This window comes from Cucumis sativus, chromosome 6 (assembly GCF_000004075.3).
Source record: "Cucumis sativus cultivar 9930 chromosome 6, Cucumber_9930_V3, whole genome shotgun sequence".
Classification (NCBI taxonomy): Eukaryota; Viridiplantae; Streptophyta; class Magnoliopsida; order Cucurbitales; family Cucurbitaceae; genus Cucumis; species Cucumis sativus.
In genome coordinates, this window is record NC_026660.2 from 640,460 (window position 1) to 657,941 (window position 17,482).

Genomic DNA, 17,482 nt, shown 5'->3' on the forward strand with positions numbered 1-17,482 from the left:
ACTTTGATTAAAATGTCAACTACAATGATCGGATATAAATTTAGATTGACTTATAATAAAATAATAAAAATAAAGTATTTTTTCCTTTTATTTCTTATGTTTTAAAATATCCATTTTTTGTTATTAAACATTATAAATAAATATACATTAACATTTTTTTCAGTTTTTATTTTTATTTTTTAATTTGGCTCATGTAATTATTTTAGCATAATATAATTTTATTTATTTATTTATCGAAATTAGCTCAATAAAAATAAACATACATAGAAAATTACTTTTGAATAAAGACCATTTTTCAAGGCAATATATCAATACAATAATAATAATAGCAATTTAAACTTTTCACTTTCTTACACTCTTACCTATTGTACTAAGAAAGATAGTAAAAATGGTAAAGTAGCAACTTGTTCGCTACAAATAATTACGTTAAGACGGGTCGAAAGAAAGTGTTATTTAAAATGTTAAAATAATTGTGATCACGATTAAAGGATTTGGATGATAATTATTTAAATTTGTGTAATAAAAAAAACTATTACTCAAATACAAGGATAATTCAACTAATATAAATATGTACCAAAAAATTTGAAACTTTTAATTCTTCAATAAATATTTTATTAACAAGGAAAGAAAGAACAGTTAAACTAAAGGTTTTGTTGAGTTTAACCATTTTAATCCGAAAATTAGGATAAGATAAAATCATTACAAAGACATAAAAACTCGCTGTCTACTAAAAAACAAGAACTAAAGGTGGTTAAACTCAATGGATATAAAATTTACGGGTAACGGCTAGATCCTTCCATTTTCTGCCTATGGTAAATATGATTCTTTTGTCAAGATGAATTTATAATTAATCACGTGGTTCTAAGAGTTAGAATTTAGTATTTATGAGTTGATAAACTTGGATGGAGGCCACCTATAATTTGATTAAAACGAGATTATTTATGATGATTTTATAGATGATTGAATTATTTTGAGTGAATTATCGTACAAAATTCATAAATTAGGGTTGAAAGGAAAAAGAAGAAAAATCCAAAATCCAAAAAGTGTATTTTCTTAATGAACAACCAAAATTTGGTTAAGCAATAAAAAAAAGAAAAGAAAAAATTTCTTGTTTAGTGAGGGAGATTATATGATGGTTTACGTATGTTAATCTCTAAAAGAAGTTGGATACGATCTAAAAATGGAGTGTTGTTGAAACAGTAGTACACTAGAATCTTTCAATTTCAAGAACGTTACTTCAAAAAATAGCTCTTCATTTGTTTTACGTAATCACAAATTAAAATTCTTTATTTGGCAAACCAAAGAAGAGAAAAGAACCCACCATTGCCTGTAAAATCTTTGAAAATCTTTGATCTTTAAGGAGACCCATTGGAGTTGAAGTTTGACGATTCACGACGATGCTTATATCCACGTCAACATCTTTTCTTCTCTCAAACCTCGCTCCCTAACTTCACCAATCTCTCTCTCTCTCTCTCTCTCTCTCTGTTTTACTCAACTCACAAGCATCTTCTACTTATTTGCTTTCAATTTACTGCTTCTACTGTGCTAAATCTGTCTCAGTGACAGACCCATTTAAGCAATTGTCGGCGATTACTGGGTTATTTGTTGCTTTTCCATTCTGAATCTCGAATTTCCCATCTTTTGGTTGTGAAATTGGTGTTATCTGATGCGATTCATTGTGGGATGTTGAGTTGATGCGTTTTACTTTACTGTAATTGGATGGAAGCAAATGGGTTCACTGGAAAATGGATTTCCATTGAAGAGAGACCCACTTCTTCGTTCTTCATCGAGTGTTAGAGGGGAAAGATACCCATTTCTGCAGAGACCCAGATCGAGGTTTTCACGGTTTTTGTTTTTCCGGAAGATTGATTACCTGCAATGGATTTGTACTGTGGCTGTGTTCTTTTTCTTTGTGGTTCTTTTTCAAATGTTCTTACCTGGATCAGTCGTGGAGAAGTCTGAGGTTGCTCTTAAAGATGTGGAGAAAAGTTTAGGGGATTTGAAGTTTTTAAAGGAGCTGGGCATGCTGGATTTTGGGGAGGATATTCGATTTGAGCCGTCGAAGCTTTTGGGGAAATTTAAGAAAGAGGCAAGAGAAGCGGACTTCTCATCTTTTAATAGGACAAGAAGTCGTTTTGGGTATAGAAAACCTCAGCTTGCACTGGTAAGTTTGCTACCACAATCTTAGCTATATTCAGGAATTAGTTCAAATCTTGAGCTCTTGCCATTGTTGTTCTCATTTAGTTGTTTTCTCTGTTAATGCTTGCTTTAAGTTCTTCCATGGATTCTGAATTCATCTCTCTTACTTCATTGTCTTGTGTAGATTTGACAGTACATATGAGTCTTATACTTCAATTGAATATTACTCAATTCATGTCTGATGTCGTTCATATTAAAATTCCTTTTAATGTCATTGTCTCTTTTGTAGGTATTCTCAGATCTTTTGGTCGATTCTTATCAAGTGCTAATGGTAACCATTGCATCTGCTCTTCAGGAGATAGGATATGTATTCCAGGTAATTCGTTTTTGTAAAGACCAGAATGTAATAGTTGTTACAGATTGTCTTCTTTAATCCCGATTCACCTTCTATTATGTAGTTTAGTTTTTGTGGGATTTGTTGGTTAGGAAAGGAGTAAGCATGCAGTATTCCTGGAATTCCCAACTTCAAATATCTTGATGCTGTTAATACTTGATACTGTTGATACTGCTGTTCTTCATACATCTTTAGAATTTCCTCACAATTGTTACTGCCTCGCTGGCCATTCTTATCTTTGATTTTGTTACTCTATTTGTACTTAATAGGATAATAAATGAGAAACACTGTTGGTTTTTTTCTCTCTTGAAATCCTATGGATGAACATAAGTTGACGCTATCGAACAATGCAACATCAAAATATAAAGGTTGTATCGTTGTAGGCTACACTTTGCTGCAGGATGTTGACTTAAATATTATTGTGAAGGCATTTATGAATTTGTTCACCGTTCTATACTTGATACCCCCCCTTATTGCTATATCATACCTTATCCTCTTCGTCTTCGTAGATGCATATTTGAAACTACATTATTTGCTCAGAATTCAAATATTATTTTTCTTGTTTTGTTGACTTGCCAAATTAGAAGTCTAGAACTAACTTCATCAGCATAAAGTTGCCTTATTTACTTTATATGACATCTGCCATCATCTGCCATGGAAATTATATACACAAGCATATAATTGGACAATTCAACTGTTTGCTCTACAGGTTTATTCTCTTCAAGGCGGGCCAGCAAATGATGTTTGGAGGCAGATGGGAGTCCCAGTAACTCTAATTCAAAGTTGTGATGAGACTGAGGTCATGGTTGATTGGCTAAAGTATGTTAGTGCTACTTATCTCAATATTTTGACCGAATGACATTTATCTCTACAACGTTATATTAAATTAGTTATGTCTTGTTTCTTTTTCTAATTATTTTTATGATGTTTTTTTCCAGCTATGATGGCATACTTGTGCACTCTCTTGGAGTGAAAGATGTCTTTTCCTGGTAAGAATGAGTTTGGTCTCTCCCCTTTCCCTTTTTCTATTTCCCCACCAAGAATGAGTGTAGTCGTTTGATTGTCATGAAAAAGTATACTGCTTCATAAAATGTTGGATTGGTGTTGCCATTGCTTTAATAGAATTACCATGAGTTACATTCAGAAAAGATGGTTCTTCGAAAAGATGGTTCTTCGAAAAGATGAACTTTGGTTTCATAATTGGGGGAGAATTTCCGTAGTCTTCTGTTCATTTGTGCCTATTCTAATAGAATTACCATGAGTTTTACATTCACATTCAGTAAAGATACCGATTCCATCCTTGCCAAGATACCCAAAATAGGCCCTTGCAAAGTTAAACCACAGGACTTCCTTTTCTTTGCTGAATCAAGAGATTCCATCTGCCTTAGAGGGCCTGTTCGTAAGGCGACGGCCCAACTAAAGTTAGATAAGCATGGTTTCCAAAATAAATCAGCAAAGGTGCATTGTACAAAAAGATGGCTGATTGATTCTTCTTCACTATGTTGGAGAAGGACAGAAATTGGGAGAAATAAAGACCCAAGGACTGTGCCAGTGAGGCCAAGACTAAGCTCCCATAATTTTTATTTTTTTATTACTTGTTATTATTATTTTTGAAATGAGATTCTTTCTGCAAAGAGTTGTAGAAAGCCTCATGAAGTTAGTTCCGCAAAGAGTGTTCACACAAAACTGGGAGCTAATGACTAATAATATGTACCGTTTTAAACTAAATTTGATGACTTAGGGTTAAATCATCACTTTTTGAAATGCCAAAACTGAAATAGAACCTTTTCTAATCACTCAAAGGACTAAAAGGGTATATTCTTTTATTTTTTGAACTAAGAAATAAATTTTGTTCATGTTCCCTTGATTTTTATAGTATAGTTCATTTTTCCTTTCTGTTTTATTGTTCTCTGTTTACCTTTTTGCAGCTAAATTTGTCTTCTTATTCCAAGAATTGCATATAATATTTCCATCATCAATCCATCTTATTTGTACTAATAATTTGGCAATATGCAAAACTCTATTATTTATTTCAAGGAGTGGTGTTTCTTGTCGCAGCTATCTGCAGGAACCTTTCAAATCCTTACCACTCATCTGGACCATCCATGAAGAAGCCCTTGCCATACGATCTCAAAACTATGCGTCAGATGGGTTACTTGATATTTTAAATGATTGGAAGAGAGTATTCAACCATTCAACTGTTGTCGTCTTTCCTAATTATGTTATGCCGGTAATGGTTTGCTTAACTGCTGATTAATATTAAGATTAAACACAGAGATGAACCAATTGACTAACCTGTATATTGAGAAATTGTTGGTTAGGATTCATGCTTTCAAATGTTGCACAATTCAAAATAAAGATTTTCCAAATGACTTATTTGGTATGAAATTTGTCATTCGTATTGTGTATGCCATCTTAAAACTCATTGGGTTTTCAACTAAAAAATCATTTTTCATATATTATTAACCTGTGATGTAATGAAATTTTCAGTTCTTATTAATTGGTTTTATTATATCTAAAATTTCCACAGATGATATACTCTGCATATGATAGTGGTAATTTCTTCGTGATTCCAAGTTTTCCTGCTGAAGCATTGGAAGCAGAAATTGATGTCACCTCAGATGCTGATAATCTACGTGCAAAAATGGGCTATGCAAATGATGACTTGGTTATTGCCATTGTTGGAAGCCAATTTTTATACAGAGGCATGTGGCTGGAACATGCGATGGTTTTGCAGGCCATGTTGCCACTACTTCATGAGTTTTCTTTCTATGAACATTCCAATTCTCGTCTCAAGATATTTGTTCTAAGTGGGGATTCAAATAGCAATTACACGATGGCTGTTGAGGTGCATGTCTTCTTTGATTTACATCTCTTGTTGATGAATTGCTAGCTTTTATTGACTCGTCCGGTTTCCCTTAGGCCATTGCTCAGAGACTGGAATATCCAAGGAGTGTTGTGAAGCATTTTCCTGTTGCTGCAGATTCAGACAAAGCTCTAAGTATGGCTGATCTTGTTATATATGGTTCTTGTTTGGAAGAGCAATCTTTCCCAAAGGTTTTGGTAAAAGCCATGGGAATGGGAAAACCAATCATCGCCCCAGATCTTGCCATTATTAGAAAACACGTATGTTTTTAATTTCTTATTTCCTACTGTCTGGTAACATGATGCAGACAGGATGATGCTTGTTCATATTCTCACCAGTTCTAACATGTCATACATTTGTTTTTCTTACATATTAAAAAAATCATAAGTAAGAACCAGTATACAACAGAATGGAAAGATCGGATAATCCTTGGCGAAGCCAAAGTCAAATGAGATTGGAAGCAAGCTTCAAATTAAAATTATTGTAAGTCAAAGTATGGCGTAATTACCGAAATCTTAGGCACTTAACAGGACAGGAAAAAATAAGAGTCCCATGAAGTGTCAAACTTCTGTCTTCCCCTAAGAAAAGTTTCTCTCTATCCCTAGCTATGCTAAATTCCAAAATGAAGCCTCACAAATTCGAACCTCAGAATATATGAAGCACCAAAACAAGAGATGGATCTTAGATCAATGCAATAGTATCATAGTATGTATGCAACTTATTTCTTTTTAAATCAGCCATCCACAACTTATAGTCCATGAGCCAAGTCTAAAGGATGAAATTAACATTTTCCTAGGTGATTTCTTTCCAAAGCACCTTGTAGAATTCCACGTAGAGAACCTCATCTTATCGGTTATGGTCAAATTAGTAAACAGGAATGTTACAAGAAAAATGGTATGCAAGAACCAATTTCAAACTGATAGGTGGCATCTGAAGATGCAAACCTCCAAGAATTAGAGTCAGCCTCAATCACTCTTCCACCACCCATCATTGACGTTTCATCTCAAGAGCAAGTGTTATCCTTCAGGGTTTTAATAATTGTTGGAGTACAAGATTTGTTAACAGTTAGTCTAGGCAGAGGAAAAAAAATTCCACAATTGTTTTTGAAGTTTGACCATTTGTTCAAATCCTGTTCATAACATCCTTTACTTCAAGGAAGCTAACCCATGGAATAGTCACCTCAATCCTATGCATATACATCAAGTTAAAGCTAATCCATAGTTGATAAACTAGCTTTACACCTACCATGCACACAAATCAAGATAGTATGACAGAGGATATGTTCTTTCTCTGTGACTACAATAATGAACAAAGAAATTCATTTAAAAATTCTTCATATATTGACCCTTGATTCAGAAGTTGGAATTTTGAGTCTGAACAATGTGATGTTTTATCACTTAGAGAAAAGGGTAAAATGTATTGAACCTGCTTTTTCACCCTCTCACAATTGAATGTTTATAGACTAGCTCTATCATGCTCTTTTTATGTGCTTGACTTGATACTGGTTTAAGACCTCTCTTTGGAGATTCTGTGTTCTTGCTTATATGAGCATATTTTTGGTTCCTTGTTTCATCTTCCCTCTCTTCTCCAAATTATCCCAAAGACTGTAGCATCAGTGTTCTCTCAAGGAGGGACTTTTGGAGGATGTTTGGAATGTGGGTTAGTGTGACTGTCTTTGCTACCCCTCTAAATTGCTTAGGATTTCAAATTTTTTATTAATGACAATTGGAGTTAAAACTTTTTCCCATTTTCACAGTCCTTGTAGTTGGTTGAAGTCTTTTCTGTGTAGTATCTTCCTTCCTTTTGTACTTGTATGATGCCTTATTTTTGTTTTAAAAGAATACATTTTTAATATGTGCAAATCCTGGGCAAAGTACTGACTGCACTGGCAATAACAACTAGGTTGATGACAGGGTAAATGGCTATCTGTTCCCCAAGGGAAATTTCAATGTACTTTCCCAAATTATTTTGCAAGTGATCTCGGAAGGGAGATTATCACCACTGGCTCAAAGTATTGCTTCAATTGGAAGAGACACTGTGATAAACCTGATGGTTTCAGAAACTGTGGAGGGATATGCCTCACTACTTGATGCTGTTCTTAAGCTTCCATCAGAAGCGGCACCAGCTAAGGAAGTTGCAGAAATCCCATCCAAATTGAAAGAAAAATGGCAGTGGCAGTTATTTAAAGGGGTATCAAATTTGACTGTCCTGCAGAGGAACGAAAAAAGTTTCACAGTTTTAGATGAATTTGAAAAGAATTGGAACCATACTCCAAAAAGGAAGCCTGGTAGTTCTTTTGCTCTTAATGAGTCATTTATATATGGTATATGGGAGGAGGAAAGATATACTGTGATGTCTAATATCAAAAGGAGAAGAGAGGAAGACGAGGTAAGATTAAAAGCAGCACATCTCCAGTTCTCTATAATTTATAACGATTTTTTTCTCTTCAATATTGATTTTCTTTCTTCTTGTTGTCTTTATTACTTGAATTTGGTAGATAAAAGATAGAACTGAACAACCTCATAACACATGGGAGGATGTGTATCGAAGTGCTAAGAAGGCTGATAGGTCTAAGAATGATTTGCATGAGAGGGATGAAGGGGAGCTTGAAAGGACCGGACAGCCATTATGCATTTATGAACCTTACTTTGGCGAAGGAGTTTGGCCTTTCCTGCACCGTTATTCTCTTTATCGTGGAATTGGGCTGGTGGGTTTCATGAAAGATTTATCCCTGCTTTTTTTTCTATGTGCAAATCTGAAGCTGAGATATTTTCTGTAACTACCATTCCATGACAACTTTGTGCATTTCTGCATTATGAATCATTATAATGATTTCTTAAAACTTCAATGGGATTCCGATGTCAACTGTTAACATTGATTCTGCTTAACTTCAATGATTTTCAAGATCCGGTGTTGATTGATACTTGACTAATTTAGAATATAATAGAGAATGAAGTCTATGTTAATCGTTCTTATGTAATCTCTAAATGTTGTTTTGAAGTATTTTGGTTTTTGCCTCAAGATGGAATGTCTTACGTAGAGAGTTTTGTAATTGTTTTCCAATTTCTATCCATGTCAATTTGGAAGTCATCGGGTTGTAGTTTCTATCCTTTCAACTTCTTATGTCTTTTCATCAATCAAATAAATGTTTTCTAATTAAAAAAAAAGTAAAAAGGGGAATTGTTGAATGTGTGCTGGATTTAAGGTGTTGGGGGTAATTTATTATCTTCCCGTAGTTTCTCCTGTTTCTTTTCCCCTTTCTCTCTTTAGTGAATGTTTCTTTACTAAACAAATATATGCTTGATGAAAGTTCAATGCACTTTTCAAATTTATGAAAAGAACATTTTATTTTTGCATCAAAAGCTACTCTATTTACCATCTTAATATAGACGTTCAAATGTTATTGTTGCAGTCTAGTAAAGGCAGGCGATCTGGGATAGATGATGTTGATGCACCTTCACGACTTCCACTTCTCAATAACCCTTACTATCGTAATGTACTTGGTGAATATGGAGCTTTCTTTGCAATTGCTAACCGGGTCGACCGCATTCACAAGAATGCTTGGATCGGTTTTCACTCTTGGAGAGCAACTGCCAGGAATGTATGTGACATTTCTCCATTCAAGTTTCTTTTGAAGTTTTGTATCTTGAACTCACTTTTACATTCTGTAGTTCTCTTCTACTGAAAATAAGAAACAGACTACTTGAACTTGAAACAATTGCTAAGGTTTGTGTCCATGCATTAGCTTGGTAATTGGAAGTTGGAAAGCTAGGCTGCTGGCATGATCTTTAGATTATTTACACAAAAGAAGTGCACGTTTACACTGTCAAATAAGAGATTACAAAACTATATCAGCAGATACCTCCCATTATCTTTTCTGCATGAGCGTGAGGCAAGGAAAATCCTCATTCTTGCGATCTTTCTGGATTGCAGAACAACTTTTTGACAAAGAAAAGCAAGTCTTTTGTCTAACCAATGGTGTGGTTCAACAGGTATCACTGTCAAAAATTGCAGAAACTGCATTATTAGATGCAATTCAAACACGAAGATACGGAGATGCACTCTACTTTTGGGTTCGCATGGATTCGGATCCAAGAAACCCACTACAGCTTGATTTTTGGTCATTTTGTGATTCCATAAATGCTGGAAATTGCAAGTAAGACATGAGAACTCATGGCCCAATCTTTGTACAGATTCATTTGAACTCTATGCATGCATCAGATATCAATTCTTTTTACTAAGCCATTTTTGGTTGTAGGTTTGCATTCTCCGAGTCTTTGAAGATGATGTATGGTATAAAAAGTGATCAGGAATTTCTACCGCCCATGCCTGCAGATGGATATACGTGGTCTGCTATGCAGAGCTGGGCTCTCCCAACCAGATCTTTTTTAGAATTTGTCATGTTTTCAAGGTTTGCTAGAGATCTTTCTCCTATCTTCACTGTGCTATGGCTATAGTTCATTCATTTGTTCGCCATTGTTCTATTGTTTAGGTTTTTTTTTCTTTCTGGTATTTGCAGAATGTTTGTTGATGCATTAGATGTGCAGATGTACAACGAACACCATTCAACTGGACGATGTTATTTGAGTTTGTCCAAAGTAACTCCCCTCTGCATTTGTGTTTCTCATATGTGAACATGGAACCATGAGCATTTTTTAGCACTTGCCGTGTAGATAAATTTCAATTGTTATGTTGAAATTCCTAGAGTTGAACTATACTTTTTTGCAGGACAAGCACTGTTACTCCAGGCTACTTGAGCTCCTTGTAAATGTTTGGGCATATCACAGTGCAAGGCGTATTGTGTATGTGCACCCCGAGACTGGCGCAATGCAAGAACAACACAAGTTTGATATACGGAGAGGCCAAATGTGGATCAAATGGTTTTCGTACACTATGATAAAGAGCATGGACGAAGACTTGGGAGAGGAAGCAGATGCCGATCACCCCACGAGACGGTGGTTGTGGCCGTCAACAGGTGAGGTTTTTTGGCAAGGTGTGTATGAGAGAGAGAAGAATTTACGATTTCGGCAGAAAGAGCACAGAAAGCAAAAGAGTAAAGCTAAACTAGACAGAATGAGACACAGGAGACACCAAAAGGTGATAGGGAAGTATGTAAAGCCTCCACCAGAGATGGAAAATTCAACCACAACAAATGGTACAGAAACTATTTTGCAAACTAATTAACTTGATGGAAATTGGAGGGTTAGTCAAAAGTAGAGCCTAATCTTAAATTCATTTCATTTTTAACATCTTTTTTTTTTCTTATCATTTTTTCTGGAAGGATGTCTTTGGGTTTTGTTTTTACCTCCTTTCTTTTGGTTCAAATTTTATTGTTATTATGTAAAAACTACATCCTTCTTGACTGGTGCCATTGTATCTTTATTCACATGTATTATATCGTGTTGTTTTTCCTGTTTAGTCCATTTTTATGGCAGTTCACTCCTAAATGTAATATATACTCTTTGGAAGTGAGTAAATTCGGGTTTTTCTTATCTTGATCTATGATGAAAATATTATTGGAAACTTATATTTTTCTCCAAGCTGTGTGAATTTGGTTTATCTTTGAAAAAACAATTGTGGTATCTTTTTATCCTGAAGCTACTTCGTTCTTTTTCCGGGATTTGTTATGTCAAGATTATTCTATAATCTATTTGTCTCGTTCAACAAGTATTTAGACAGGGATAAACATGGTTTAAGATCATAATCTATTATCGTGTTTGAATTTTCAACAAATTATTACTTTACAAAGCCATTTGATTGGCATGGATATAATTCAACCATCAAATGTTCTAAACTTATGAATGCAAAGTTTTTGTTTCTAAGTAGGCAATATTTTTGCTTAGAAATTTTTACTGTCTGAACGGGGCACGCACTCTTGCAGCACACCTCAATGAATGTATGGTGAATAGAGGAAATTAATTTGGATAATTGTGAACAGTAAGTTGGAAAGATACTTATGAACAACAATGACTATCGATAACAAAGATACATTTTATTTTTATATCACAAAGATTCATAGCGGGATGAAATATCACAAAATATGGGACTTCACCACAAACATACATGAATTCTATCTCTCCGATTTACTTGAATTGATTTTGAGAACTTTATTTCCTTACAAATGAGAGATATCACAAAGTAATATCAAGCTTTTATGCGACCATTCAACGTATGATGTCTTGACATAGACACGCCACATCCCCGCCTTTGTTTCTTCTTCCTCGCCAGCCTTTTTTCCAAGTCCTTCACTCTTCCACTCAGTTTAGATATGATGGCTATCTGTTCTTTGCCAGCCTCCATCAACTTATCCACCATCTCTCTCATTTTCTCATTTTCTTCAACCAGTTTTTCGTCCATCTCTCTGTCTCTTACCAAATCATGCTTGTCCACCGTCTCCCGCTGGGCATTCGGCAAAGCAGGTAGGGACACTTCACCCATCTCAATAGAGGTTGCTTCCCCAGTAGCATGTAACTCGTTAGCCTGGTTATCTAACTTGCAGGATGGGATATGTTCGAGTACACATGGGTCTTGTAGCACGTCTTCTGCCATTTTATTTTTCGTATCTGCAGTTTGTTGTTCATTTTCATTGGTTACCATCTCGTTTTTTATGTTCTCATTACGGTAGGATTCTGATAATTCCCCTAGCGATTCTGCAGATTGATCACATGCTCGTCTAGCCTGGTGGTTGTCCCACTCATCTTCCAGCACCTTCTCCACCTCATCTGTCTGTTGTCTGTCTTCATCGGTTAACAATTCGTTTTGGATGATCAGGTCATCATTAGAGTTTGATTGCTCCCCTGGCAGTGCTGCAGATTCATCAGGTGCTCCTTGCTTCTCAGTAGGGCTTCCGTCACTATCTAGTTTGACTGCTAAATTATGTGAATTCTCTTCAGCCTCTGATACCCCTCTCCTCATCTCAACGTGCTCAAGCTTGTCAGTTTCGGGTTTATTTGAATTGCCATCCTCTCTCATTGGAAGTTCCATATCTGCAGCCTTTTCATAAGGTGTTGAAATGGTTATCTTATCAATTGCTTCAGGTGTTTGTCCTGCTTGTGCTCCCACTTGATCATCAGAATCGGGGCTCAAAACATGAACTTCCAAAGAATCTCTTACAGGATGGCCATCTTCTGAAAAATATCGGTGATGATGTAAAGTTTCTTCATTCATGTCCATTTGAAGAACTTCATCTACATTTTCCTCTGCATCATTGACCAGCTTCACATTCTGTTCCATCTCAGCTCCTGATTCATCCTCATCTGCTCGCTTTTCCCCCATTAGCGAAGGCATAACTTCTTCACCCTCGATTTGGTTGGAGAAGTATTGAGAAGACAATCCGGAGGTATCTTCATTTTGACACCCATGTTCTCTCGGTTTTGCAAGTTGTTCTGCTTCAGACATGGTATTTTGATCGATTACTTCCTGTAACTTGCCATGTCCATCCCTTGTCGGCTCAAGTTCTTCGCCTGTGGAGGCCTTCATGCCTGCAAAGCCAGCCATATCGTCAACTCTGACAAGAGTTTGAGCTTCATGCGACTCCCCCAAAAGACTGTCGCTTTCATTTACCCCCTTGGGAAAGATTTCACCGGTTGATACTACATCCTTCTGCTCCTGCTCCTCCTTTATGTCGTCATGGGTTTCCACATCAAAATGCTCAGTAGGTTTTTTTATGGAGGCTTCAGGTACTACTTCTGTAGGCTTGTTAATCACCATGCAGTCAAGTTTTTCCTCAAGAGCTACAAGTTCTTTTGCCAAAGATTTCCGAAACTCCCTTATACTTGGATGCAGACCCTATTGAACGCAAAAGTAAAGAAGATAACTTAGGATAGGCCTTCAAATCTATATTTTAGTTTCAATTTAACAAAACGTAATTGATAAAGGATAGAGAGGGAATCTTAAATTTTAAATCTACTTCAGCTCGAACTGCGTTTAACCATGGATGGAAGAGAACTATACATTCTAAAACCACAGATATGTTCAGACTAAGATTTTCAAGATTTTAACAAATTTATTTTCACATCCATGGCCAGCAATAACTACTCTACATTTTAGAAAGATAAAAGTTACCACTAAGCAATAAAGGAAGCCAAGGCATTTTGCAGCAGGAGTTTCCAAATATCGTTTATGCAATCATTTTTCTAAAAAAGGAAAAGTAAAAATTGAGCGTTGATAAAATACCTGTATGGTGTCAAGTTTTAGCAACAGTCTCATTATCATTTCTCCAACAAACAATTGTTCTTTCTCATCTTGAGGAGCCAATTCCAGAGCTTTCACTCGATTTTGAACCTCTATGACCTTTTGACGAACTTCAACAAGTTGCTTCATTTTTTTCAGAAGTTCCCATTTCCTAACTCCATAACCACGGTAAGCTGACTGAATAAGCACGGCTGCTTCATTATCTGACAAGTTAGGTTTTTCAAGTTTCCCTTCTTCCTGAGCTGAGCCCCCTGAGCTTACCTCCAATCGTTCATCGACTGCCTTCTCAGGAGATGCTTTGCTTATTGCTTTGTCTTTCTCTCCATATTCTTCCCTGTGACTTTCCTCTTCTTCTTTGCAGAGCTTGTCAGCAGACTTCTCTTGAGACTTAGACTGCGTTGGCAAGCTTAGTGGCTCTCCAGTGCTAGAGACACTCTCCTTGTCCACTTGGTGATTACCATCAGGGGTCTCATGGGTTTTCACCTCTACAGTCTTGATGATCTTTTCACCATCTGGCTCTCCAGTAACATTATTGATCTTTGAATCCAGTTGAGAACTTCCCTTCACAGCAGTCGATTGTGGAGAACTCGACCTTGAACTGCCGTTGCCATTTTTTTTCTTTGCAGGAGGATCCACTCTAAGACAAACAGGGGGCAATCTTGATTTCTTTGGCGAGGATGAAGATCGTCCTTTCACATTATTTCTAGACAGTTCCTCCTTTTCCTCATTATTTTTTACAGCCTCCACAGGGATGCATCTCCTTTCTTTATTTTTCTTGGTGTCTTCAGTTTTGTGAATCATATCCATTTCAGGAATATTGATCTGATTTACAGTCTTCACAACTTCAGGACCTTCACTTGTAGCATCATCTTTTTTCAGCATATTTGTTGGCACCAACTTCCCAGCATTAAAAGGTTCATCACTAGGTCTTGCAGGAGCATCAAGATTTTGAACATCAGCTTTTCTAGCAGCCTCCTCTCTACCAAAAGCAGGCATCCAAATAACAGGAAATGGAAACTCTTTCTTTATGTCCTCCTGTTGCTTATTTTGCACACTTTGGTCCCCCATGCCTGCTGCATCAGGCAAGAATGATCCAAGGCGACTCAAATCAGACAGAGGCCAACCACTACAGAGCTTCGGAGCCTGTTGGAGAGATTTCAAATTCTCCGTCAAATTCAAGCCACGGCGTTCCTTCTCCTGCTTTCCATTTCCAGTTTCAGAAGGCTCTCTCTCTTTTTCACTCCCCACATGGTCAGGCGGAATCCACACAATTGGGGGCTGGTTATTTCCTAATTGAAATGGAACCAATGACCCCTTCCTTTGACTGTCCGGTTTCTCCTCCTCAATCTTCACACAATTCTCTCCCTTCTGGTTCTGCCCACACAAACTATTAGGACAGCCACAGCAGTGACGATTCCTCATCATGCTCTTATCAAACTCATATCTGGGCTGCTCAACGTTATAATGCGTGGGAGGAACATACCGGACATAATACGGTTCGGGGCAAGGTGGGTAGCCACCGTAGCAGTGCATATGCTGATGGGGTGGAACAGGAAGATGCGATGGTCTAAAATTACAACAACCAGGGAGGAAATTACCACTATTACAGCAGGAATAAGATGGCATTGGGTACCCACAATGCCAATAATTACGCCCAGAATCATGAGGAGGCATACATGATTTAGTTGGATCCATCATCGAGTAAGAAGGGATAGTTTCCATGCTCGGATACTGATAAGTGAAAGGTGTTGTACTTTTCTGGAATGGATTTGAGTCCATGTACCTGTACATGGGAATCATTTTCTCTATTTGATCTGAAGTCCACAAAAAGATCCAATAGGCTTACAGGACAAATAATAAGCCTGCTCAGCTAACACAATCCTTAAAATTTTTGTTATTCCTGTAAAAGTGAATTATCAAAATCACATTTTAGAGAGACGTTATGAATGTCCAGGCAATAAATATACTCAACAACAAAACATTATCATACGATGCAGATTGTCGCCCCTGGACCCGACTCGCTGACCGGGCAGCGAGACCCGTACTTGATAACAAATGGATTCATAGCATTCCAACATCATTTTTCTGTTAATGTCTTTAAGAACAGAATAGAGAGTAATTTTGATCTCATTCCATGAGTTTAAAGCCTTTAAATTGCAACTAATACCTTCTCAAGTCCGGGATAGAAAATTGTTCATGACAACGAGTAACTCACCCAAATTCAAGTAACAATGAAAAAAAAAAAAAAACCCAATCAAAAGAAAGCTAAAGAAATGGAAACTTGCCAGACTGACTCATAAAAGGATAGGATGGGTTGGATATAAATTAATCGCAGCACTATTCAGGATCATCAATTCACATTGAATTTATAAGAAAGAAAAAAAACAAAGATTCAAATCCCATTTTGCATTTGGATAACAAAAGGGCGCGATTCAAGTTCCACATTTCAAATTGGAGAATTTCGAGAAATGAAACATGAACTACACAACACCCAATTCAAAACAAAAAACGATAGAGAAAATAAAGAACAGTATAACTCACCACCCAGTCTAGGGTTTGCAGAAGAAGTACGAAACAGTAAGTAAAATCCAGCCAGTCGAATCCAACACAATCCAGATGACTTAGATTTCGGCGCGAAAACGGCCCACCAACCCAGAAAACAGAAATTTGAATTTGCTTTGTCGCTTAAAAGACGATCAGAAATACTCGGCGATACAAGAATTGATTGTTCTTGGGAACGCTGAGCCATTTTATACATCGGGAATGGAAAAACTCTCCGGTGTGTTCGAGATTGTTCTGGTGTGTCTGGCCGGAAATATCTGGAAACAGAATACCACGTGTATGATGACGTGAGCTAATTTGGGTCCTAAAGCTAAAACTAAAAATGTCCTATTATTTTTATTTAAATTTCAAAATTATTATACTATAACATTATTTTAACATTTATTGACAGACCTATTTTTAAATATAGAAATATTAATCAAAATATTTTTTAAAAAATATCTCAATATCAATGTCTATACTATATGCTATTACATTACATTTATAAGTGTTTATATTTTAAAAAGTTTTAAAAAATTGTCATTTGATATAATTTCTGTGTGAATATTTTTACCTATTGTATTCCTAGAAAATAATTATATATTTTATAGGATTGTTTTGAAATGCAATCTAGTAGAATTAATCATTGATGGAACCAAATTTTAGTGATATTAATAGTGATATTTTATAAATATTTTAAATAATTTTGGTATATAAAATAATTATCTTTGTTTTTTTCAATTTTAATATAAATTAACTTTGAAGAATTTAATTTTAATATAAATTAACTACGAACATTTATATTATTTATAAAATTGTAAACTTATTCAAAGTTGAGATTATGTACTAAAACTAAACCATGGAAAGTATATAAATTAATAAAGGGATCAAAATAGTCCTTTAATATGTTATTTACAAGTTTAAAATAAAGACTCAGATTTTTTTTAAAAAAAATATTATTTTGATTTAAACTCTTGAGAAAATGTTGAAAAATATTTTAAAAACTATTTTGGGTTGTTATTGTCAAACACTCTAATTTCTTCAAAATGACTTGTGTTTAACAATTTTTATAAAACTTATTTTGGTATGAATTTAATCTAAGCCTTAATAATTTAGTTCATACATGTTACATTATGTAACGTCTTAGCCTCTATTATGTGCAACATTATTAATATTTAATAAAGTAGATAAAAAAATGAGCTGTTGTACACAATATACATAAAAGAAAAGTGTGTAATTAATATTGACATTCAATATTTAAATGAGCATAACTCAATTGACATATTATTTATGCTATTATGTAGAAAGGAGGAGTTTGATTTTTCCACCTATATAGTAAAAAGATTGAC

The 17,482-nt window shown here is 35.6% G+C and overlaps 2 protein-coding genes across 2 annotated transcripts; one reads left to right on the forward strand and one right to left on the reverse strand.

Moving 5' to 3' along the window:
* Positions 1-1,384: 1,384 nt before the first annotated feature.
* LOC101212216 lies at positions 1,385-10,924 on the forward strand. The gene is made up of 14 exons (XM_004138409.3): positions 1,385-2,164; positions 2,429-2,515; positions 3,243-3,352; positions 3,472-3,522; positions 4,592-4,763; positions 5,064-5,381; positions 5,456-5,659; positions 7,302-7,787; positions 7,897-8,106; positions 8,812-9,000; positions 9,392-9,555; positions 9,658-9,810; positions 9,919-9,997; positions 10,128-10,924. Exons 1-14 carry the CDS (start codon positions 1,730-1,732, stop codon positions 10,581-10,583), a joined length of 3,114 nt encoding a protein of 1,037 aa, XP_004138457.1. The 5' UTR covers positions 1,385-1,729; the 3' UTR covers positions 10,584-10,924.
* Positions 10,925-11,356: 432 nt separating this feature from the next.
* LOC101212461 (BAG family molecular chaperone regulator 6) lies at positions 11,357-16,334 on the reverse strand. The gene is made up of 3 exons (XM_004138410.3): positions 16,134-16,334; positions 13,575-15,492; positions 11,357-13,187 (listed from the first exon to the last, which is right to left on the reverse strand). Exons 2-3 carry the CDS (start codon positions 15,390-15,392, stop codon positions 11,544-11,546), a joined length of 3,462 nt encoding a protein of 1,153 aa, XP_004138458.1. The 5' UTR covers positions 15,393-15,492; positions 16,134-16,334; the 3' UTR covers positions 11,357-11,543.
* Between the last annotated feature and the right edge of the window lie 1,148 nt (positions 16,335-17,482).